The 18,702-nt window shown below is 55.3% G+C and overlaps 4 protein-coding genes across 19 annotated transcripts in view; 1 reads left to right on the forward strand and 3 right to left on the reverse strand.

Annotated features, from left to right (window-relative positions):
- Zcwpw1 (zinc finger CW-type and PWWP domain containing 1) overlaps nt 1-18,702 on the reverse strand; it is a 218,144-nt gene that overhangs the window by 170,917 nt on the left and 28,525 nt on the right. The window lies entirely within an intron of this gene.
- On the forward strand, nt 1,630-3,768 carry Irs3 (insulin receptor substrate 3). The gene is given in 2 exon segments (NM_032074.1): nt 1,630-2,247; nt 2,418-3,768. Coding segments are annotated over 2 exon segments (1,485 nt in total). The 5' UTR covers nt 1,630-1,817; the 3' UTR covers nt 3,473-3,768.
- On the reverse strand, nt 4,248-5,867 carry Sap25 (Sin3A-associated protein 25). Its single transcript, NM_001431969.1, is given in 4 exon segments — nt 4,248-4,844; nt 4,951-5,089; nt 5,169-5,272; nt 5,355-5,867. Coding segments are annotated over 3 exon segments (720 nt in total). The 5' UTR covers nt 5,229-5,272; nt 5,355-5,867; the 3' UTR covers nt 4,248-4,323.
- On the reverse strand, nt 6,064-17,041 carry Lrch4 (leucine rich repeats and calponin homology domain containing 4). 15 transcript variants are annotated; one of them, XM_087578843.1, is made up of 18 exons: nt 16,793-17,041; nt 12,625-12,769; nt 12,367-12,493; nt 12,079-12,184; nt 10,120-10,193; nt 9,898-10,010; nt 9,683-9,782; nt 9,359-9,449; nt 9,195-9,268; nt 9,031-9,092; nt 8,815-8,931; nt 8,645-8,713; nt 8,468-8,571; nt 8,272-8,355; nt 8,014-8,099; nt 7,707-7,844; nt 7,539-7,616; nt 6,064-6,399 (listed from the first exon to the last, which is right to left on the reverse strand). In XM_087578843.1, the coding sequence occupies exons 1-18, from the start codon at nt 17,010-17,012 to the stop codon at nt 6,295-6,297; spliced, it is 1,893 nt and encodes a 630-aa protein (XP_087434969.1). In that variant the 5' UTR covers nt 17,013-17,041; the 3' UTR covers nt 6,064-6,294.

An 18,702-nucleotide genomic window follows, 5' to 3' on the forward strand; every position in this document is an offset into this window, starting at 1 on the left:
ATACCCTTCCAGGGTCTCACAGGTTGGCCTTCTCTTCTATAAGTTCGTCTTTCCCTGCATGGGTTTTGCTGGCCACGCATTCATTAGGGAATGCCAGGTCTGCTAAGGCACCATGACTTGTCAGCTAAGCTTTGTCTGACAGAATGAGTCACGCCACTCCCTCACCCTTGTGACCCTAATATAGAGAAACAAAATATCCCAGGGGCTGGGGACATGGTTCAGTTGGTCCGTTCAAACCCAATAGCCCAAATTTGATCACCGGAATCCACATTAAAAAGTGGAATTCATGGCTTGCATCATATTCCCCATACTCCTAGAGCAAGATAGAAGACTTCCAGCAGGGTACATGCTTTTTATCCCAATACTCAGAAAGCAGAGGCAGGCAGATCGCTGAGATCCAGGACAGCCAGGGCTCAGAGAAACACACATGCACGCACGCACGCACGCACGCACGCACGCACGCACGCACGCAAAACCCCAACCACTACTATCATTAAAGCTCTCAGGCCAGCATGCCTGAAGTACACAGAGAGCGTCCCTGCCTCAAAAAGATGGAAAGCAAGAACCCACTTCCAAAAGTTGTCCTGCAACCACACGCAAGAGGCAACCTGCACCACACACATACTAAATATTTTCAAAGCTGGGTGTGGTAGCACGCACTGTAACCCCAGGCAGGGGAAGTGGAGTCAGACATGCTATGCCTGGGGCTTCCAGGACCACTAACCTAGCCTACTAGACGAGTTCCAGGCCAATGAGCCTGCCTAGAAAACAAGAGGGATAGCTCTTGAGGAATGATAGCAGAGGCTGTCTTCCGGCCCGCACAAGTATGTGCATTCGTGGTGTGTGATCTCCAGCCCCACCCAAACCTCTCAGGATGCAAAGGGTTACTGGGACATCTGCCACAGGATCCAGGCTTCTGTGACCACAGCCACCGTCAGGTTCGGGTTCGCATTTTGGCTTGATGGTGGTGAGGGGCACTTTTAGGAAGGTGTCCCGGAAAGACTAACTCCTTTTTCAAGTGTCTTTCAGTGGCCGTTTGCATGCGTGAGAATCTGGTGGGAACGGTCGGTAACCAGAGACCAGGGTTTCCCTATCCTGTGCTATGCAAACTCATCAAAGAGTCAGAGTTCTGCGTATGGCTCAGCAGCCACGGTCCCTGAAGCAAAAGCACAAGCATCGTCTCTGAGCCGGAAGGGAAAGAACACCGAGGACCGACAAGTAGAGGCTCAGTGAGGTGGCTCCTGCCTGGAGAACCGCTGCTCTCAGGATGGCCCGCTAGGCCGCTCTTCTAATCGCTGGTGCCACCACTGCTAACTACAGCTGCTTCTGCACCCTGGCTTTCTAACTTTCGGGCTTTCGAGATTGCCCCAGGCTGCCGCTGGCGGTACTCCTCCACCCCCATATCCAGTCAGCTGATTGGTAGAGACGCACCCCCCTCACTCCCCGCCCCTGTGAAAGTTCGGTCCCAGCGGTGCAGGACTCCTACTCTAGCCTATGAATCCTAAACTCAACTTCCTGCACTCGGGGCGTGGGAGGGTTAACTTGAAGGGGGTGGAGATTCCAACAAGGAGGCTGACCCAGTTGGATCAGCCTCCCTTAGACCTAGGAGTCCTGGTGTCACTGGCCACTGGGACACACGCACCCTGTACAGGCTCCTTGCCCACTCCAAGTCAGGAGAGGGCGTGGAGAGATGCAGGGCAGCTAGGCCGGTTGCAATCTTCCCAAGATTGCAACTTGTCCCAAGCCGGTGGTAGCTCAGGGGACAGGACCCATTCAAATTAGTCCTTCTGAGGACAGTTTACTGCCTTTGGCTGGAGATGAACCCTGCAGGTACGGGCCCCACAGTCTCCTCTGGGGGCGAGTCCACCGACGTGTCCCTCGGCCCGCCGTTTCCTTGGCCCTGCCCGCCCGACGTGCGGCTCTGTGGCCATCTGAGGAAGCAGAAGTCCCAGCGCCGCCGCTTTTTCGTGCTGCGTGCTGACCCACCACGGCTGGAGTGCTATGAGAGCGAGAAGAAGTTCTTGGCCAGCGGCTGCCGCCCACCTCGACCCCGGCGTACCGTTAGCCTGGAAGGTGCCTGCACTATTAGCAAGCGCGCGGATGCCCGTCAGCGCCACCTGATCGTCATCTATACCAGCGACAGCAGCCTGGGCGTGGCGGCGGCCAGTGAAGCAGAGCAGCAAACATGGTACAGCGCCTTGCTCGAGGTGCGCGCCACCGCCGCTGCAGCTGCTGCCACCGCTATGGGTGAGCCCTGGGTGAGCTACGGGGAGGTCAGGGGTTGCTGACTTAGTTTATCTTGAACCCATTTCTCTCAGGATCAACAAAGGTTCAAATCTTAAGCTTTTACACGTCTTGGTCACCTGGGACTCGGTGACCCTACCCCAGCCTCCCAGTGACTTGCCCATTCTCTCCAGGTTTCAGCCCCCAAGAGGCCCCTGAGTCTTGGATCTTCGCCCCGTTCCAGGACGTCTGGCCTGTGACACTGCGGTCCAAGGGGCTGGGGAGAGCACCAGGCCTGAGCAGCGGCAGCTATCGCCTGTGCCTGGGTTCTGGGGCCCTGAGCCTCCTGCGGAAGCCGGGAAGCAAAGGCTCCAGAGACAGCCGGGCAACGCCACCACCAGTCCTGCGCTTGTCCTTGCTCAGTGTGCGCCGCTGCGGCCACGCAGATTCCTTTTTCTTCCTGGAACTCGGGCGCTCAGCGCCCATAGGTCCTGGTGAGCTGTGGCTGCAGGCCCCTGATGCAGTGGTGGCCCAAAGCATTCATGAGACCGTCCTGGCTGCCATGAAGAGACTGGGGAGCAGTGCAGCCAGTGGCAAAGCTGAGGCACCGCTGGGAGATTCTCCAAAGGGGGCTTCTGCAGTCCCTGCCCCAGCACCATATGAGATCCCTGCTTTGGCACTGGCAGCACAAGCGAGAAGTCCGGGTGAGAGAGCGAAGCAGGACTACGTCAATCCACTGGAAAGGATGGGGTCAGCACCCTCCTACAGGGGGCCAGATCTGGGTGGGGACTACATCGCCATGGGAATGAGGAATGACTATGTGCACATGGGGGGGAAAGCTGCTGAGTACATGTGGATGGCGCCCCCAGGTCTCCCTCCCCCCACCCCTCCCAGGGTAGATCCCAGAAAGGAGCCTGAGGATTGTGAGAGCACAGAGTATATGCCCATGAACAGATTTTTACCGGGGCCTCTTTACTACGAGTTCAAGGCCAGGGAGCCTGAACATGGGCATTCTAGTGCCCAGTGTAGCATTAGGGACAGATGGAGACCCACGGTGGCTCAGCCCCGCTCTTCCCAAGGGTCAGAGCTCTCTGGGGACTACATGTACATCCCTGACTATCCCAGTGCTAGGCTGGGGTCTCTGGACAGCTGCCTCAACTATGTGGACCTGGACCTAGTCCCTCCCCTGGAGGTTCCTGGAGCGGCCCCAGGGAATAGTCCACATAGCTATGCCAGCATCAAGTTCTAGAACTTTCAGAAGATAGGGGAGGAGAACCAAGCATTGGTTAGGGAAGAGAGGAAAAGAAGAGAAAACCTTAGCACTGTTCAGCTCAGCTTCTGCACATAGGAGCCAGGGACTCTGAGGCCTTGTGAGGTGCTATGCTGCCCCCTTGCCTGCTCTGTCTCTTCCAGCTGTACCGCCTCAGAAACACCTCAGGAAGAAGTGCTCCAAAGAAATTAGACTCTTAAGAGAAAGTACTAGAACATCTCTCTGCACCCCCACCCCAAACCCAAACAACAAACAAATAAAACACCTACAGAACCAGTCTCGGGCGAGCTGTGGCTGAAGCATGGATGAATTCTCACCCTGGTTTGGGACAGCTCAGTCCCCTCACATGTTGGCAGCTAGATGCCATTGTGTCTTCTCAGCCAAAGAAGTATCCTAACCCGGTGTTTGCAAGGCAAAGCGTAAGTCCTAAGGCTCAGAAACAATGGGGGTGAGGGGAGCATCAGGGACCATGTTGGTGGCCCCCAAGCAGCCTGTCCTCCCCTGAGTCATCCTGCTAGGGTCTGAGTCAGGCTCACCTGAGCCTTCTCTGGGCCTGGGAGACCAGATCAATTTCCTTACTTCCCCTGCTGTGGACCCAACCCACCCATTAAAGGTGCCCTGCTCCCTGACTATCTTGGCTCAGTGGGCTTCCCTGCCCCAGGGAGTGGGTGACCTGGAGGAAGAATAATTGAGTGTAGTGGTGTAACGGGCCCAGCCTGCTTCTGCATCCCATGCCCCACTGCAGAGAGCCTGGTTTGCACACTCTGATTTATTGTCAACAAAACGGCTTAGGAGAGAAGACAGCCCCTGTGGAGGGAGGGGAGGGGACACTATGGACGGTGGTTATCGGGGTTCTGTGTGGGTCGTGGGTCAGTGCTTCCAGAACAGCTCTGGCCACCATTGGGGCCAGGGTCTTCAGAGACATAGGCAGGGTCTGGGCAGCTGGCAGAAGGCAGGGAGCTTGCCTGGGAGTCGGGGGTCTGCTCTCCCTGGCTCATCTGCAGCAGACCAGCAAGGGCGATCATCTCCGCCTCGCTGAGCCAGGTTGGGGGGCGGGCCTGGGAGGAGGGGGGGCGGGCCTGGGAGGAGAAGGGGCAGCCTTGGGAGGAGGAGGGCTGCACAGAGGAGGACATGATAGGAGGCGGGAGCAACAGCTTTAGTGAGCCCATTGCCTGAGAAGACGGGAAGGGAAGTTTGTCCCACTGGCTCTGAATGGAGAAAGGGAGAGAGAATGTAGGGAGGCTCATTCTCACCTGCTGAGGGGGCTTGGGCAGGTATAGGGGAACACGCTGCCCAGGGGATAGCAGAGGGTCCAAGAGAAAGACTTCTTCAGAGTTTCTCACTGGGAGCCCTGAGGAAGAGAGCCTGCTAGCTTGGTGGCCTTGGCCTGCCACCCTAGCCCTCAGTGCAGCTTCCTCAGCAACTTCACAACTGAGCTGAGGGGCCGAGAGAAGTACCTGTGCCCCTAGATGCCACCTGCTTCTCTTCTGGATGTCCTGAGGTAGTGGGCATCCTGCCCCAGTCATCATACATAGGCCAAGAAGGATGGCACAGGGTCCTGTTAGACAAAGATATCCCTGACCCACAGCTGGCCCCCTGTGGAGAACAGAAAATGACTGAGCTCCATCTCTTGGCACTCCTGCTACCTTGAGACAGAGCCACAGATCCAACTCACCAGCAGCTGGGGTCCTGTATTAGCCTGGTGGCTGGGATCCCAAAGTGGCAGAGGAGTCATCCTTGAGGGGGTGACCTGGTAGGTCCTCCAGGGAGAAAGAGGTACTGTCAATAAAAGAAACAAGATTAGAACAGGCTCTGAATCTCCCGGGCCTTGTGGGTAAAAACAGCAAGACCTGGTGCCTACCTGGGGCTTCTGCAGTCAACTCAGTAGCCAGGTGCCTGAAAGGCAGCAGCTGCTTTCTTTCTGTCTCCGATGGGCTGAGTGCCTGGGGCTGTGAGCTGTGAGAAGGGAGGGACAGGCTTCCCAACTCACTTCCCTTCCTAAAGCTGACCTGAGTCAGTCGCAGGACAAGCAATATACCCACTTCCTGTACCGACCTTCTGGATAATTCTTTTTCGGGAAGAGCCCACAACGCCTCCTAGCGGCCCCCACCACGCCCTCACCTGTCCTGCACAGGCGTTTGTTGCTTTTCCATAGTCTCCTCTCCAGAGCTCCAGGCCTCTCCCTGGTCACTGCCCGTGGAGAGGTCTAGCCCCTCCGTCGCCTCCTCCTGGCCTGTGCCCCATGGCCCAAGCCAAGGCAACATCCTGCGTCTGGTGAAGCACCAGGCAATACCCACCGCCGTGCTTGCGTGCCGCCCTGACTACATGAGCGCCCAAGCCCTAGCCCCCTCAGAGGTGTTGCCACAACGCCTGCGCTAGCGTTTCGCCAGCCACGTGGCACGCTCCCACCGTGTACTCAAGGGCTCCCCCTGGCGGCAGAGGCATGGGGCACTTGTGTCTGCACAGCTCCTCTGCCGGAGGCACAGAAACATAGCACTCTACCGCTGGGACTCACAGTTGGGGACTCTGGTCCCCAAGGTCGCGCATTCATGGACAGGCAGGAACACACCTGAGGGCCAACCTACAGGCCTTTGGGCTTCTCTTTATTGTGTTTGACACAACACTCTTCACCCAGATAGGGGCTGCACTCGAAGCAGCCTAAGGGCAGGGGGAATACCCAAGACCAATACTACACACAAGACCATGGTCACCAAGTCCTTGTTAATTGGCAGGGCCCAGGTGTCATCTGCTCCCAGGGCAGGTCCGGTGGTAGTTGGGGCCCAGAGCCCCAACCTCTACCCCTAAGGCTGTTCCAGAAGTGCGTGAAGGACAGCAGCGATGTGAGGGAGGCCCCTTCCAGGGGCCCCTTCCTCTTCCAGGATGTGGTGGGGCTGGCACAGGGACTCCTGGGGGGAGGGGCCCAGGTTAAGTTTTCCCATCGAATTACCCCACAAGGTTAAGAGAGTGGGGGCTCCTGGTAGACACTGACCCGTGCCTGGGGACACATGACACATGGAAGCTGGCAGCAGATAACACAGGGGGCCTGGGCAGGAGGCCTGTCATTTCCAAAGGGAAATGTCTGCACAGGCAGGTAGCCCAGGCAGAACAGGGCCTGGCGGAAGCAGGAGCTCACACAAGCACACACAGAGGTGACAGTCTATACAGTTTATACACAGAGCTGAGAGCCCATACTGGGCTCACATCCCCTACAAATAGAGTTCTCTCTACAAAACAGAGATAATTTAGCTCCCCATAGCAGCCAGTAGGGGGAGGGAGGACAGATAGGGAAAAGCTGAGTTCCTGTCATCCCTGGGGCACAGGATGGAGGTGGGGGTGGGGGCAGAGGGCTGGTGGGGAGGACCCGAAGGTACCGTCAGTACTAACGGTAAGGGCTACTGTGGGCACTAGAGTGGGCTTCTGAGGTCAGTGTTTGTGAGGGTACACTAGTGTCTTTGGTAGGGCTGAAGGCACCACCGGTGGGGACAGGCTGAACAGGAGGTCTTATAAATAGAAGGTGGGGAGGGAAGGGGTAACGTGGGTCCTAGGAGCCCAGGAGCCGAGTGTAGACGACATAGAGCAGCAGCATGGAGACCACGTAGAAGAGGAGGAAGCCACCCAGACCAGAGGGGGGCTGGACTGGGACAGGGGCCTTGCCCCCAGCCAGGATCACAGCCTCCAGGATGGTCTGCAGCCCCTGGGCGGTGCCCCGGAGGAGATCCGAGGGCGAGCACAGGTCAGCCTGGGGAGGGAGGACAGGGCAGATGGACAAGGACAAATAACACAAGTTAGCAGCATCAAGCCACAGGCCTTCCCACCCTGCCCTCACAAACAAGGACCACAGCCAGAGCCATACCGACATGCAGACATGCAGGACAGACAGGGAGACAGGAGAAGAGAGCAGGGCAGGAGATGTGAGGGGTGGGACCAGGACACATGCTTCCTGTAGGAGCAAACACCCCTGTGGATGGAACTCCGCCCCTCATGCACAGTATCCAGCTGAGCCCTAGGCACCGATACCCTCCAGAGCAAAGCACAGCCCTCATACCTCTGGCACACCCATTTTCCGACAGGCCTCTAAGAAATTCTCTACGTTCTTCCGAGACTTGAGGGCACTGAGCTTTGGCTGAAGACGGAAGAGAAGGGAAAGGAATTTGGAAAGGCAAAGCCAGAGTCCCGTCCCTTCACCTCTTCATCTGTTTGGGCTGCTACTGACCACAGCAGGTGAGGGCACATGAATGAAGGGCACAGAGCGGGGTCGAAGCTGGTTCGCCAGCTGGCAGAGGATGACCCCGTTGGCGAGAGCCTCTGCCAGGTCCTCAGGTAGGGGTTGCTGCAGCCGTGACTCTAGGATCTGGAAGCAGAAACAGGAGGAGCAGGCAGGGTTATCAGGGTCACACCATCCCTTCCCCTTCTCCATGACAGCTCTAGGACAAGAAGGAGTTGTTGCAGGCTGTGTGGGTCCTGAGGAAGGAAGGGAAGGGGGGCGCCATACTGGGCCAGGCCTCCCTCTCTTTGCTCACCTGGCGGAGTTGTGATATTAGCTCCTTCTCCTCTAGAATCTGAGGAAACGGCCGAGGTCTCAAAACAGACTCTGGAGATGAAGGGCCTGGAAGGAGAAGCGGGATGATGGGTAAACTCTGGAGCCTGCTTCCAGCAGTCTGATACCAATACCAACTCTGGCCTAGGGGTTTTACATGGACAGGGACGACATCCTAAGAGACACAAGCCCCAAGAGATAGGAGTCCTGCCCAAGGTTAGTGCCAGGAAGACAGACTTACTTGAGCCACTCTGAGAAGAGGAGCGGAAGAGGAAGCTGTTTGGTCTCTGAATGGAGCCCAGTGGCCTGGGAACAGGAGCTGTCACTGGGGAGAAAGCCAGGGACAGGCAAAGAGACATCCCCTCAGTAGTCCATTCTTCCTTCAGGCCTCTATGGTCCAACCACCTCCAAGCCATCACCTAAAGACGCTGTCCTACCTGGTCCAGATACAGGAAGGGGGTCCTGGGAGGTGGAGGGTAGTGTGGGAGCTCCCTGCTCCCCTGAAACTCCCAGTTGGGCAGCACTGGACTTTGGTGGGCCACTGAGGAGAAAAGAAGGGACTCAAAGAAGGCCACAAGGAAGGCATAGGGAGGTGGATCTCAGAGGACACCTACTTGCAGGCGGTCTGTGTGGATGGGGCCGAGGCACCTGCCCCAGTAGCCCTGATCCCCCGCTTTGGGATGCTGGAAGAAGAGAACCAAGCCGGGCAGTCAGGCCGCACATTCAGTAGAACAAAAGTCTGAGAGACGTTTGCATCTGCCCCTTCCAGGCCTTAAACCCTCACCTGTCTTTCTTGGAGGGCCCCCACGCCCCACTCTGTTGCTGTAGCCGCCGCTCCCGCTCCTGCCATAAGTGCAAAGTGTCTGGGCGCCGCCTCTCCTCCCCTGCAGGCTCCTCCCGCCTGGCAGAAGACAGGGCAAGAGAGACCTTTGTCAGGTGAAGGGGAGGTGCCCAGGGCTGCTGGGTAGGAGGCAGAAGAGAGGGCTTGGGATGGGAATACCTGCTGCTAGATGGCCTCTCCATATCCCCAGCTGCAAGGCTTAACTCAGAAGGCAGCGGCTCCTGAAGAGAGGACAGCAGAGCTGAAGAGAGGCCCGGCCCTGTTTACCCTCACTTCCCGTTCAGTGCCTCTCCACCTGCCAGGGAACAGACCTGGGTCCTAACCTCAGCTGCACTCTGCTCGTCATCCCCAGGAACGTGACTGTCAATAAAGTCAATCTGTTCCAAGTCTCCATCACCTGCAAGATCAGGGCATGTCAGCAAGCAAGCACGAGGGGGCTTCCAGGCCCACATTCACCATCACTTTTTGGGAAAACTCTCTTGCTCACCAGAGCCATCTTCCCTAGGTTGTCTAGGCCCCCGGGGCTCCCGGGCCAGCTCTGAGATCCGGAAAGACAGCTCTGAAAAATCATCTGTGGACTTTAAGGCAGAAAGGCAGAGATGGGACCTGGGCTCCCTGCAGTGCTGAGAACCATATGGGCTCAGGCTGCACAGCAGAGACTGGGGTCAGGTGCAGGGCCAGCCTCTTGGGGATGGTAGGCGGAGGGGCCCCAGCCATGACCTCTACCAGAGATATCAACATATAGGGTCCCCAGTACCAAGTTTCCCTCCCAGATGACATCCCCAAATGTCTTTACAAAGGAGGTCCTTACCTCATTTCCTGACCACCTCTTGCTGCCACTGTCAACACTATGGAAGCCTGAGTCCAGGCCACCATCATAACGACGTCCCGGAAATAAATCTTCAGCAGGGCTGAAGCAGCCAGGAAGACCCGATCAGCCTCAGGCTGGCAGCACCACTACCCTCCCACTGGAATCCAGGAGAGTTCTTTGGTCCCAAGAAGGGGATTCCTTCCCCTGGGCCTTACCAGGGACTAAAACTTGGGGGGCGGGAAGGGACCAGGTCCCCGAGGGCAGCTCCCCGACGGCCAGCTTCCATTGTTAAGTACTTGAAGATGTGAAGCTTCCCCTTCAGGCATATCTGTGAGAGGGACACATGCACAAGAATGAGGTGGCTCCCCAAGCCCTGTGAGAGCCCCCACACTACCCACAGCACCTGTGTCCTTAGGTCCACCCAGGCTGCACCTTACCTGGGCAGGGGGACTCTGAAGGGGGTTGCTATCCAGCAGAATGACCTGCAGGTGCCTGAGGCGGCAGAAGGAGACTGGGATTCGGGAAACACGGTTACAGGAGAAATCCAGGCGGACCAGAGGAAGGTCCCCCAGCTCTAGCGTCAGGGCAAAGGGAGAGTTAGGAGAAGCCCAGGCCTGAGGCCTTGCACTCTCTTCCTTTAACTTGGCTCTGAGCAGTCAATCACCCCTGGCTCCATCACAGCATCTCCAACCCTGGCTGGCTCAGCTCACTCCCCAGAAACAAAGGTTTGCTGGTCTCCTCACTCAGCTGAGCAGAGCCCAATCCACTTCAGCTGCTGCTCAGCCCTATGCATCCTCCTCTCCTGCCACCCCCACCTGGAAATCCATCCTACATTCTCCATCGAGCAGCACAAGACACAAACCTACTGATGTTACTGCTCAAAAGCCTCCCATACCACATGGCCAGGACTGCTAAAGTAACCGCAGTCCCAACACTCACAGGGGAGGCAGGAGAAGTGGGGTTCAAGGCCATTCCTGCCTACACGCTTAGCTGGAGGCTAGCCTGAACTACAAGACACTACGCCCCAAAAAACAAAACAAAACAAAAAAGACAGAATTCCAGCCAGGTAGGTGGTGCAAGCCTTTAATCCCAGCACTTGGGAGGCAGAGGCAGGCAGATCTCTGTGAGCTCCAGACCAGTCTGGTTTACATAGTGAGACCTTGTCTCAACTAAACAAGACAAAACTCCTTGGCTTCATGTATTTTGGAACAGAAAAGTAATGAAGACACTTAAAGACTGGGAGGGCAGAGGGCAGAGGGCAGAGGGCAGAAAGGGGTGGAAGGAGGCAGGGAAAATGCACAGTCATTACTGTTGGTCTTCAAGGCCAAGACTTCCTGCCTCCCTCTAGCTTGTCTTTCTGACTGTCCAAGCTAAAACAGGCTATCCCTGCCTTTGTGCTCTGTACATGGTGCTCCTCTGCCTGATGAAGGATGGAACGTCCTCTATAGTTGACCCTGCTCCCCTCTCCTGGGTTCCCAAGCCTCCTGCTTTAGCAGTTCCCTATGAATGGCTGTCTCTCCTCCATTAAGCCACTAAACCTTTGAGGGTTGGTCTCAGGTCTCAGTCACATCTATCAAGCTCCCCACCTAAAACACAGGAAGCACACAGGCCAGAACAATGCGACTATCAAATGCGGGTACGTCATAACTTCCCATTACACGGGGCCCCTCCCGGTCAGAGTCCCCGAGAGGAGACTCAAGAGCATCACCTGACTAGCGCTGGTTGTTTCAAGAGCTCTTGCTCGGGTGAGGTGGGTGTTGGTGAGCCTTCAGGTCCCTTCCAACCTTAGGATTCTACAGTTGCCTGACTCCCTCCTACCTTTCTTCCTACCCTGTCTCCACACTCCTAAAAGCAGAACTAGGAGTCCTTGCCTTCTCGGCCTTGAGGGTTGCCATGGTCAGAAGCAAAGACAACTGTTTGCTGTTTGCTTTAGATACTGAGAATCCCTGAGCAACTAAGGCAAGGTTATTTTTAAAAGATTTCTTGCCTGTGACTTCCCCAAGTAGAAGCATTATTTCAAGTTAAATGTTTGGGTCTCCCTCCCCCATTTTCTATGTTGACATCATAACCGTTAAAGTGATAAGTACTAAGAAGTTGGGCCTAAGGGTGGTAACTCAGGTCACAAGGGCAGAGTCCAGAGAGGATTAGCATCCTTACAAATTAGAGCGCAAAGACCCCGGAGCTTTCTCTGCCCTGTTGGTGAGGACGCAGACGGTGGTTGGTGTCTTGTTATCCACAGAGAGCCCTGATACACCAGGCCATACAGCACCTGATCTAATTGTGGGAAAGCCTGTGCCACTGAGAAGCCACCAGGGTATGGCCTGTGCTACTGCAGCTGAGCTGATGAAGACATACATACACACTCGCACGGAGGCCATCTGCTTCGAGTTCCTTACCATCAGGCAGGGTACTGAGCTGGTTCCTTCGAACATTGAGATCCCGCAGGGAACGGAGGCTACACAGCTCCACGGGGAGGGACTGCAGCTCATTGCTGCTCACATCCTAGGTCAGAGAAGGCTCTATAAGCCTGGATCAGCAGAAATCGCTCTGCTCTTTCTCTCTAGCTACTTGCCTTTCCCAAGCCTTTTCTGGAGGGTGCTTCCTACCTTTCCTTAGCCACCTCCCCAAAAGTCCCTGGGCCCTGGCTCAACAGACCCTCTCTGGCCCTTGCCCCTTATTCTCACAAGCTGCCGCAGGCTTCCTAAGGTGCTGATGTCTGGAGGCAGGGCTCCTAACTTGTTGTTGCTGATGATAAGCACTCGAAGGGGCAGCTGGCAGATGTAGGGTGGCAATGATGACAGCTGGTTCCGGCTGTGGAAGGGAGGAAGGCAGCAGGCTCACTCCCCAGGCAAGGCATCTAGCACCGGGCCTCCGCCGGGGACTGGGAGGACCACTGGGAGGGCATAAAAGGTCTTCGAGGCCCCCAGAATAAGCCCCACTACCTGAGATTGAGGTAGGTGAGGGCTGTGAGATTCCCCAAGGCTGGGTTCAGACATCTCAGGCAATTGTGGTAGAGGCTCAGGCCTTCCAGGGACACCAGCTGGCAAGCTGCCTCAGGCACCTCGGGAAACCGGTTCCGAGACAAGTCTAAGGAAAGTAAGGGTCCAGAAGGAGCTGAGAAAAGGCTAGCCTCTCACAGGGGGGTTAAGTGTCCCCTAAAGCAGCTGCCCAGCTCCCTATCCCCCACTGACCTAAAGAATCAAGCCCACAGCGTTAAAGTGAGAGTGATAAAGGCCTGCCACACAGGAATGACGATGACCTGAGTTCAATCCCCCAGAATCCATGTATAAAAAAGCCAGCTATGGCAGTGTTCACTTGCAATCCCAACTAGAGAGGCAGAGATGAGTGGATTCTTGGTGCTCATTGGCCAGTTGACCAGTCAGCTGATTCAGTGACCAGGTCAATGAACAGACTCTGTCTCAAAAAGGCAGGTGGAAGGTACCTGAAGAGCAGCTGAGATTGACCAACTAGCTTCTACAGGTGTGTGCACACATATGTAACACGTGAACACATGCACGTTCATAAACCTAGCCTCCCAGGGGAGGCAAGTCTTCTACAAACCAAAGCACATTATAAGCATGACCAGGAAGGCAAAGAGCAGGCCAGAGGGACACAGCCAGGGAAGCCCAGACTTGGGAGGGTAGTAACAGACCATAAACATAATCTTTAAATTCACAAATGAAATTACATGTAATGGTCCATGCCTGTAATTGCAGCAATCAGAATGCTGAGCGGGAAGAATCAAGAGTTCAGGATTCAAGTCTGTCCCACTCAGCAAAAAAATAGGACAAATGAAGACTTCTGGTAGTGTACAGGCAGGGTTGTGTAACACTGTGGTTGTGTATGCTGAGACGTCAGGAGAGCTGAAAGGCTCACACAAGGGGACCCTGCTTATAAAGAGAGTCAGGGAGATAAAGAGAAGGCTCAGTGAATAACACTAACTCCACAGGCGCCCTCGAGGATCTGAGTTTAGACCCCAGCACCCATGGGAAGCACTGGGCATGAGCACACACCTGTGACCTCAGTGCTGTGGGGAGGGGTGGGTGGTAGAGGCCCGTAGACATTAACTGGGCCTGTGCAGTGATAGAGCAGCACCCCAACATCCTCTTCTGGCCTCCATGTAGCATGCACTCAGTCTCCCCCGCCCCCATCAAAAGCCAGGGCCTGCTTAGGGCTGGATGTGACTCAATGGGTCTAGCACACAGCAGGCTCTGGATGCGATCCCAGCACAAGAAAGAGAAGTTGAAAATAACAGTAAGGTGATAGGCAGGAAAGGTCAAGATCAGAATACAGAAACCTCTGGGGGGCCCCTCCTCCTAGCTTCAACCTGTTTTCAACACAGGGAAGAAATCACCAACAAGAGATTAAGTGAGGACCTAACACTTGGCTAATTTTTCATGAGCCTCAAGGACCAAAAGACTAGGAATGTGTAGCTTCGGGAGGTCAGAGAGGGAATGGCAGAAGGCTAAGCTGGAGCTGGGAACCAAGTTCTCAGAGTACTCAAGGGTGTTTCACTGGCGTTCCCAGGTCCCCAGGCTGGCTGCCCTTCCAACCTCAGCAGCGTTCCTCTACGTCCTCTCTGCCCTGTGCCTCAGGTCCATGAGCAGAGCAAGGAGTACAGGTGGGAGGCTGACACCCTCTGGTCTCAAAGACTGGCTCACTATGGCAGTGGCAGAGGAAAGCCTGCGGCTCCGTCCAGTGTGGAGACACAGACCACAGACCCCTAGAAGCCTGTATCTCTGTCTGTTCTGTTCAGCATATACCCTAGGTGGTGTCTGGGTATTTTAGGGGAAATCCCAGGCCAGAGTGGATGTGAGCCTCTTTTAAGGGCCCCCTTCTTCAGTAGGGGGCATAAGCTAAGAGGAAGAGAAGCTGGGGAACATTCCCCCAAGGAAATGTGTCTTGTGACAGGAAACGGAGTAGAAACAATCCATTAGGTTGTGGCTTGCACATGCTTCCCAGGGGATATTAGCCTGATGCCTAAACACTGCTCTGCTTGCTCTTCTTTGCCCCTGCCGCAGTGCGCACAGACAGAGCTAGTATGGAAGACCAGTTCTGGAGAGGGTGGGAAGCTGCATCTGGTCCTCCCCCATGCCCAACACCTGCCTCTTTCCTTTGTGTTCACAAATGCAGTAAGTGTGTTGTGTATGCATGCATGGGAGTGGAGAACAAACTGGGACCGGGTAAAGGGTAGAGGGGCAGAAGTCAGGGGCGGAAGGAGCCCAGGCTGGAGGAGGCAGGGCTCAGGGGCACAGGATGTGGTCTGTGGGAGAATGATCGACACTTCTCCTTTGCTAGAACTTGCCCTGCCCCAACCCAGGTCTCTACCAGTAGGCCAAGGGAACACGATCCTTGGTTGTCAGGGATTCCACGGAGGGAACATTCAGGGAAGTCAGCAAGCAGGAGAGGGTTCAGAATAACCCAGCAGCATAAGCACTTAGCTGGGTTGGAGGGTAAACAGAAGACAGGGCGCCAGGTAACTCTGGGCTTCTCTTATACACACACAGCCTCCGAGGCTGGGACCCAGCTTGAAGAGAGAAGACAGGAGGACGCTGGACAGAGTGGAACCCACCTACCTAGAACCTGGGCTCCAACAAGACTGAAGAAGGCAGAGAGAGGTTTTCAGGAGGCTGGGAATTTCCCACCTCAGCACACAAGTGAACCTGCACCCGGGGGAGCCCTAGCTGCACCCAGAGCCGGAATGTTGAAGGAGGAGACTGGGTTGGGGCAGGAGCTGGGAGGGGCTGGGAGGGCTTGGTAGTTTTCCCAAGAGTCCACTCACTGAGACAGAGCCCTGAGGAAGTAAAGAAAAACATTTGGTCTTTGTCAAAAAACAAGCAAGGGGGGAGGGGAAAGGGAACAGACGGCCAGTGTCACACAGCTGCTTAGGTCAATCTGGAGCTTGGGGGTTGGGGGGACCTGGGAGGGGTAAGGATGGCTCCTGGGGGCTCACCCATTCCCAGGATTCATTCGACTGTGTAGGGAAAAAGAATTTTCAAACAGAGGGATTTAAACTTTTTCTCTCGAGAGCTGAAAGGGGAGCCCGGCTGTGTGTGAGTGAGGTAAGCAGGCACCTGCCTAGCAATGGTGCTCTTTGATCCTGGACCAGCAGAGGAGAGGAGTCAGCCCAGACTGGGGTGGGGCTCCGGGAATGCAGCCCTCTGTTGTGATTCCCCGCCCTCAGCTGCCAGCCCAAGTCCATAGGCTGCCTCAGCAGCTGAGGCCTGACTCACCTGTCATAGTACAGTCCCCAGTGCCTAGCCATAACAGACCCAAGGGTAGAGTGTACATGAGTAGAGGGATCTCGAACACACACACACCAGGGTGGAGGGGACATGATTAGTGGGATCCTGAGGGCAGGGACTGGAAGGAGAGTCTCCAGGAGGCCAGCACTCTTAGCTAAGAGATACAATGTCTTTCCTTTCAGCAAGCTGCCTCAAGTACCTCCCCTAAGGGAAAAGAAAAACTTGTAGGGTTCCTATGAGGTCACAAACTCCATAGTGACCTCATAGAGCCAGGATAAAGGGGTCCGGGATAAGAGATAAAAAGTTAAGGGCGGGAGATTCACTTCTTTCACAAAGACAGGCTGGGGTGGACAGAAGAGAGGGGCTGGAACTTGGGGAGACTGCGGGAAAGCAAGCAGAAACTTCGGGTTGTTAGGGGCGACCCTTAGGGAAGGGATAACCGGGGCTTATTGGGGTCGAAGCGGACGGGTGAGGACGGAGTTGGAAACGACTAAAAGGGCGAAAGAATGCAGCAATTAATGATATTATACACCGAGGCTTGCTTTAAGAGCTGATTAGATCTAAGGTTGAAGAAGCCAACAAGGTGAGGGGCGGGACCATGCTACAGGTGCGCAATATGCAAATAAAGGAAGAGTTTCACAGAGCTCTGCCAAAAGTGTTCTGTGCACTCTTGAAGAGAACTCATTGTCCAGTGGTTCTTACAGAGGGGAGGGGAGGTCGCGGGCTCAATGCCAATCCCAAGGGGCGAGCATTCAAGACTGCCAGGTGAAGGGGTGGGTCTGATTCGAACGCGAGGCGGGGCTATGCAAATGAGGGTCGCGGTCCACTGTGGGTCCCCTGCTCTCTGGGCACTAGCGCAACTCACCAGCCTGGGTGATGTCTGACAGGTCGTAACTGCGGGCCGCGCCCCGGGGGAAGTGCTTCAAACGCCGGTTGGACAAGTTCAGGGTCCCGGTGGCCACAGCTTCCTCTAGGGCTCGTTCTGCGCTACGGCTCCCGGGCAGACCAGGAGACCCTGGCACGGAGACTGAAGCTGCAGCTTCCTCACCCCCGGCGGCGAGTGGGCCCGCTACCGCCGCCGCCATCCGCTCCCGGCGGCTCCCCTTGCCTGACTGACGGCACCGGCCGGCCCTTCTCGCCCTTCCCCCTCCTCGGAGCCGCCGTAGTCGCCACTGGAGGGAGGAAGCGAGGGTCAGGAACCCCTCGGACCAATCACGAACCACAGATGCGTTAGACGTGTCCAATCAGAAAACGGTAAAGGGGTGGAGCCTCTCAATTCTAGACTACACTGAGGTACGGGAGGGGGTAAAAGCGGAGCACCCCGCCAACGGCCGCGGTTCCTGGTCGGCCCGCCCCGCGCAGTGACATCCAATCACAACTCTTGAGTCTAGAGATGGAGCCAATGAGACCCACCCAGGAGGCGGGGACTACAGCTCTCAACTTTAGGGCATTTGAGACCCAGAGACCACAAACCTGCGGGTCAGTCCCTCTTTCAACCAAGACCAATTGCAATGTAGATACAGGCGAGTGACTGTGAAGAAAACCAATTAGAACCTTGGAAAGGAACCTGTCCCGGCCTCTTCTCTGAGGGAAAGTTCTGCCTACCAATAGCATGGACTAGGAGATGCCCCTTTTGCTAGACAGAAGGAGGGTGAGCTAGAATTTTTGAGACCCAGGTAAAGACAGTAAACGCAGCGCGCTGGGCGGGCTGACAGTGCAGGGTTAGAACTGGTGCTAGCTGAAGGAACAAACCTGCGTCCGGGAAGTGAGAAAGGGCGAGGGATGCCCCAGTGAGCACTCAGGCTGTTGTCTCAACAGAAGGGACCATTTCCGCCTGCGCAGTCTTGAGTTCCTACGGGAACGCCTGGGTTGACCAGTGAGAAAGTCGTCAGACCTGCCATCTTCACCCAAGTTCCCCTGGAGAAGACTTGTGACAGTCGGCCAAGTTTTAGAGACTAGGAAGGATCTCATGGCCTCTAGAACAAGATCTTTGGGGGTTTTTGTTTGTTGGTTGGTTGGTTGGTTTTCCGAGACAGGATTTTTCTGTGTAGCCCAGGCCTCTGTAAACCAGGCTGGCCTCGAACCCAGTGTTCTCCGCCTGCCTCTCCTTCCCGAATGCTAGGACTAAAGGCGTGCATCATCACCGCCCAGCTAAGACCTTCGTTTTTTATAAATGACGAAAGGGAGGCTGGATAAATCTCAGGTTTCCACGTAGAACTTTCCCCCCGACTTTCATAACAGACTTTGTCTATTGGAAACCTCTTATTTAAAGCCGGATGTGGTGGCATGAGCCTGTCGTGACAGTTCTTAAAAAGAGGAGGCAGAAGGATCAGGACTTCGAGGTCAATTCTAGGCAAGCCTGAACTACATAGCTACATAAATAATTTTTTAAAAAAAGTACAAGAAAGTCCCAGATGTGAGAGATATTAGTAAAAGAATACTTTTTTTTTTTTTTTGGTTCTTTTTTTCGGAGCTGGGGACCGAACCCAGGGCCTTGTGCTTCCTAGGCAAGCGCTCTACCGCTGAGCTAAATCCCCAACCCCAGTAAAAGAATACTTTTTAAAAAAAGATTTATTTACTTTAAAAAGAATGTTAACTTTAATGAACCTTCTGTGTGGCTTCGAGTCACTAGGAAACATGCTCTCCAGCACCCTTAATCGCCTTGGTTCCTCCAAGGTTAATCCTGTGGTAAAGCATGCCACTAAGCATCTCTCTTCCCCTAGGGCACCTCCACTGCTTACCAATGGGGCTATAGCTGTGGCTAACATGGCCCCG

The sequence above is a fragment of the Rattus norvegicus genome, chromosome 12 (genome assembly GCF_021556685.1).
Source record: "Rattus norvegicus strain SHRSP/BbbUtx chromosome 12, alternate assembly SHRSP_T2T, whole genome shotgun sequence".
NCBI classification, from domain to species: Eukaryota; Metazoa; Chordata; class Mammalia; order Rodentia; family Muridae; genus Rattus; species Rattus norvegicus.

Coding starts and splice junctions, on each gene's coding strand:
- Lrch4 (XM_087578844.1), bottom strand. CDS start 17,012: ATGGCGGCGGCGGTAGCGGGCCCACTCGCCGCCGGGGGTGAGGAAGCT. Junction 10,011..10,119: donor TTCAGAGTCCCCCTGCCCAG/GTAAGGTGCAGC, acceptor TCCCTCTCACAG/ATATGCCTGAAGGGGAAGCT. Junction 8,100..8,271: donor CTCTTCTCAGAGTGGCTCAA/GTAAGTCTGTCT, acceptor TTCTCCTTCCAG/GCCCTTCATCTCCAGAGTCT.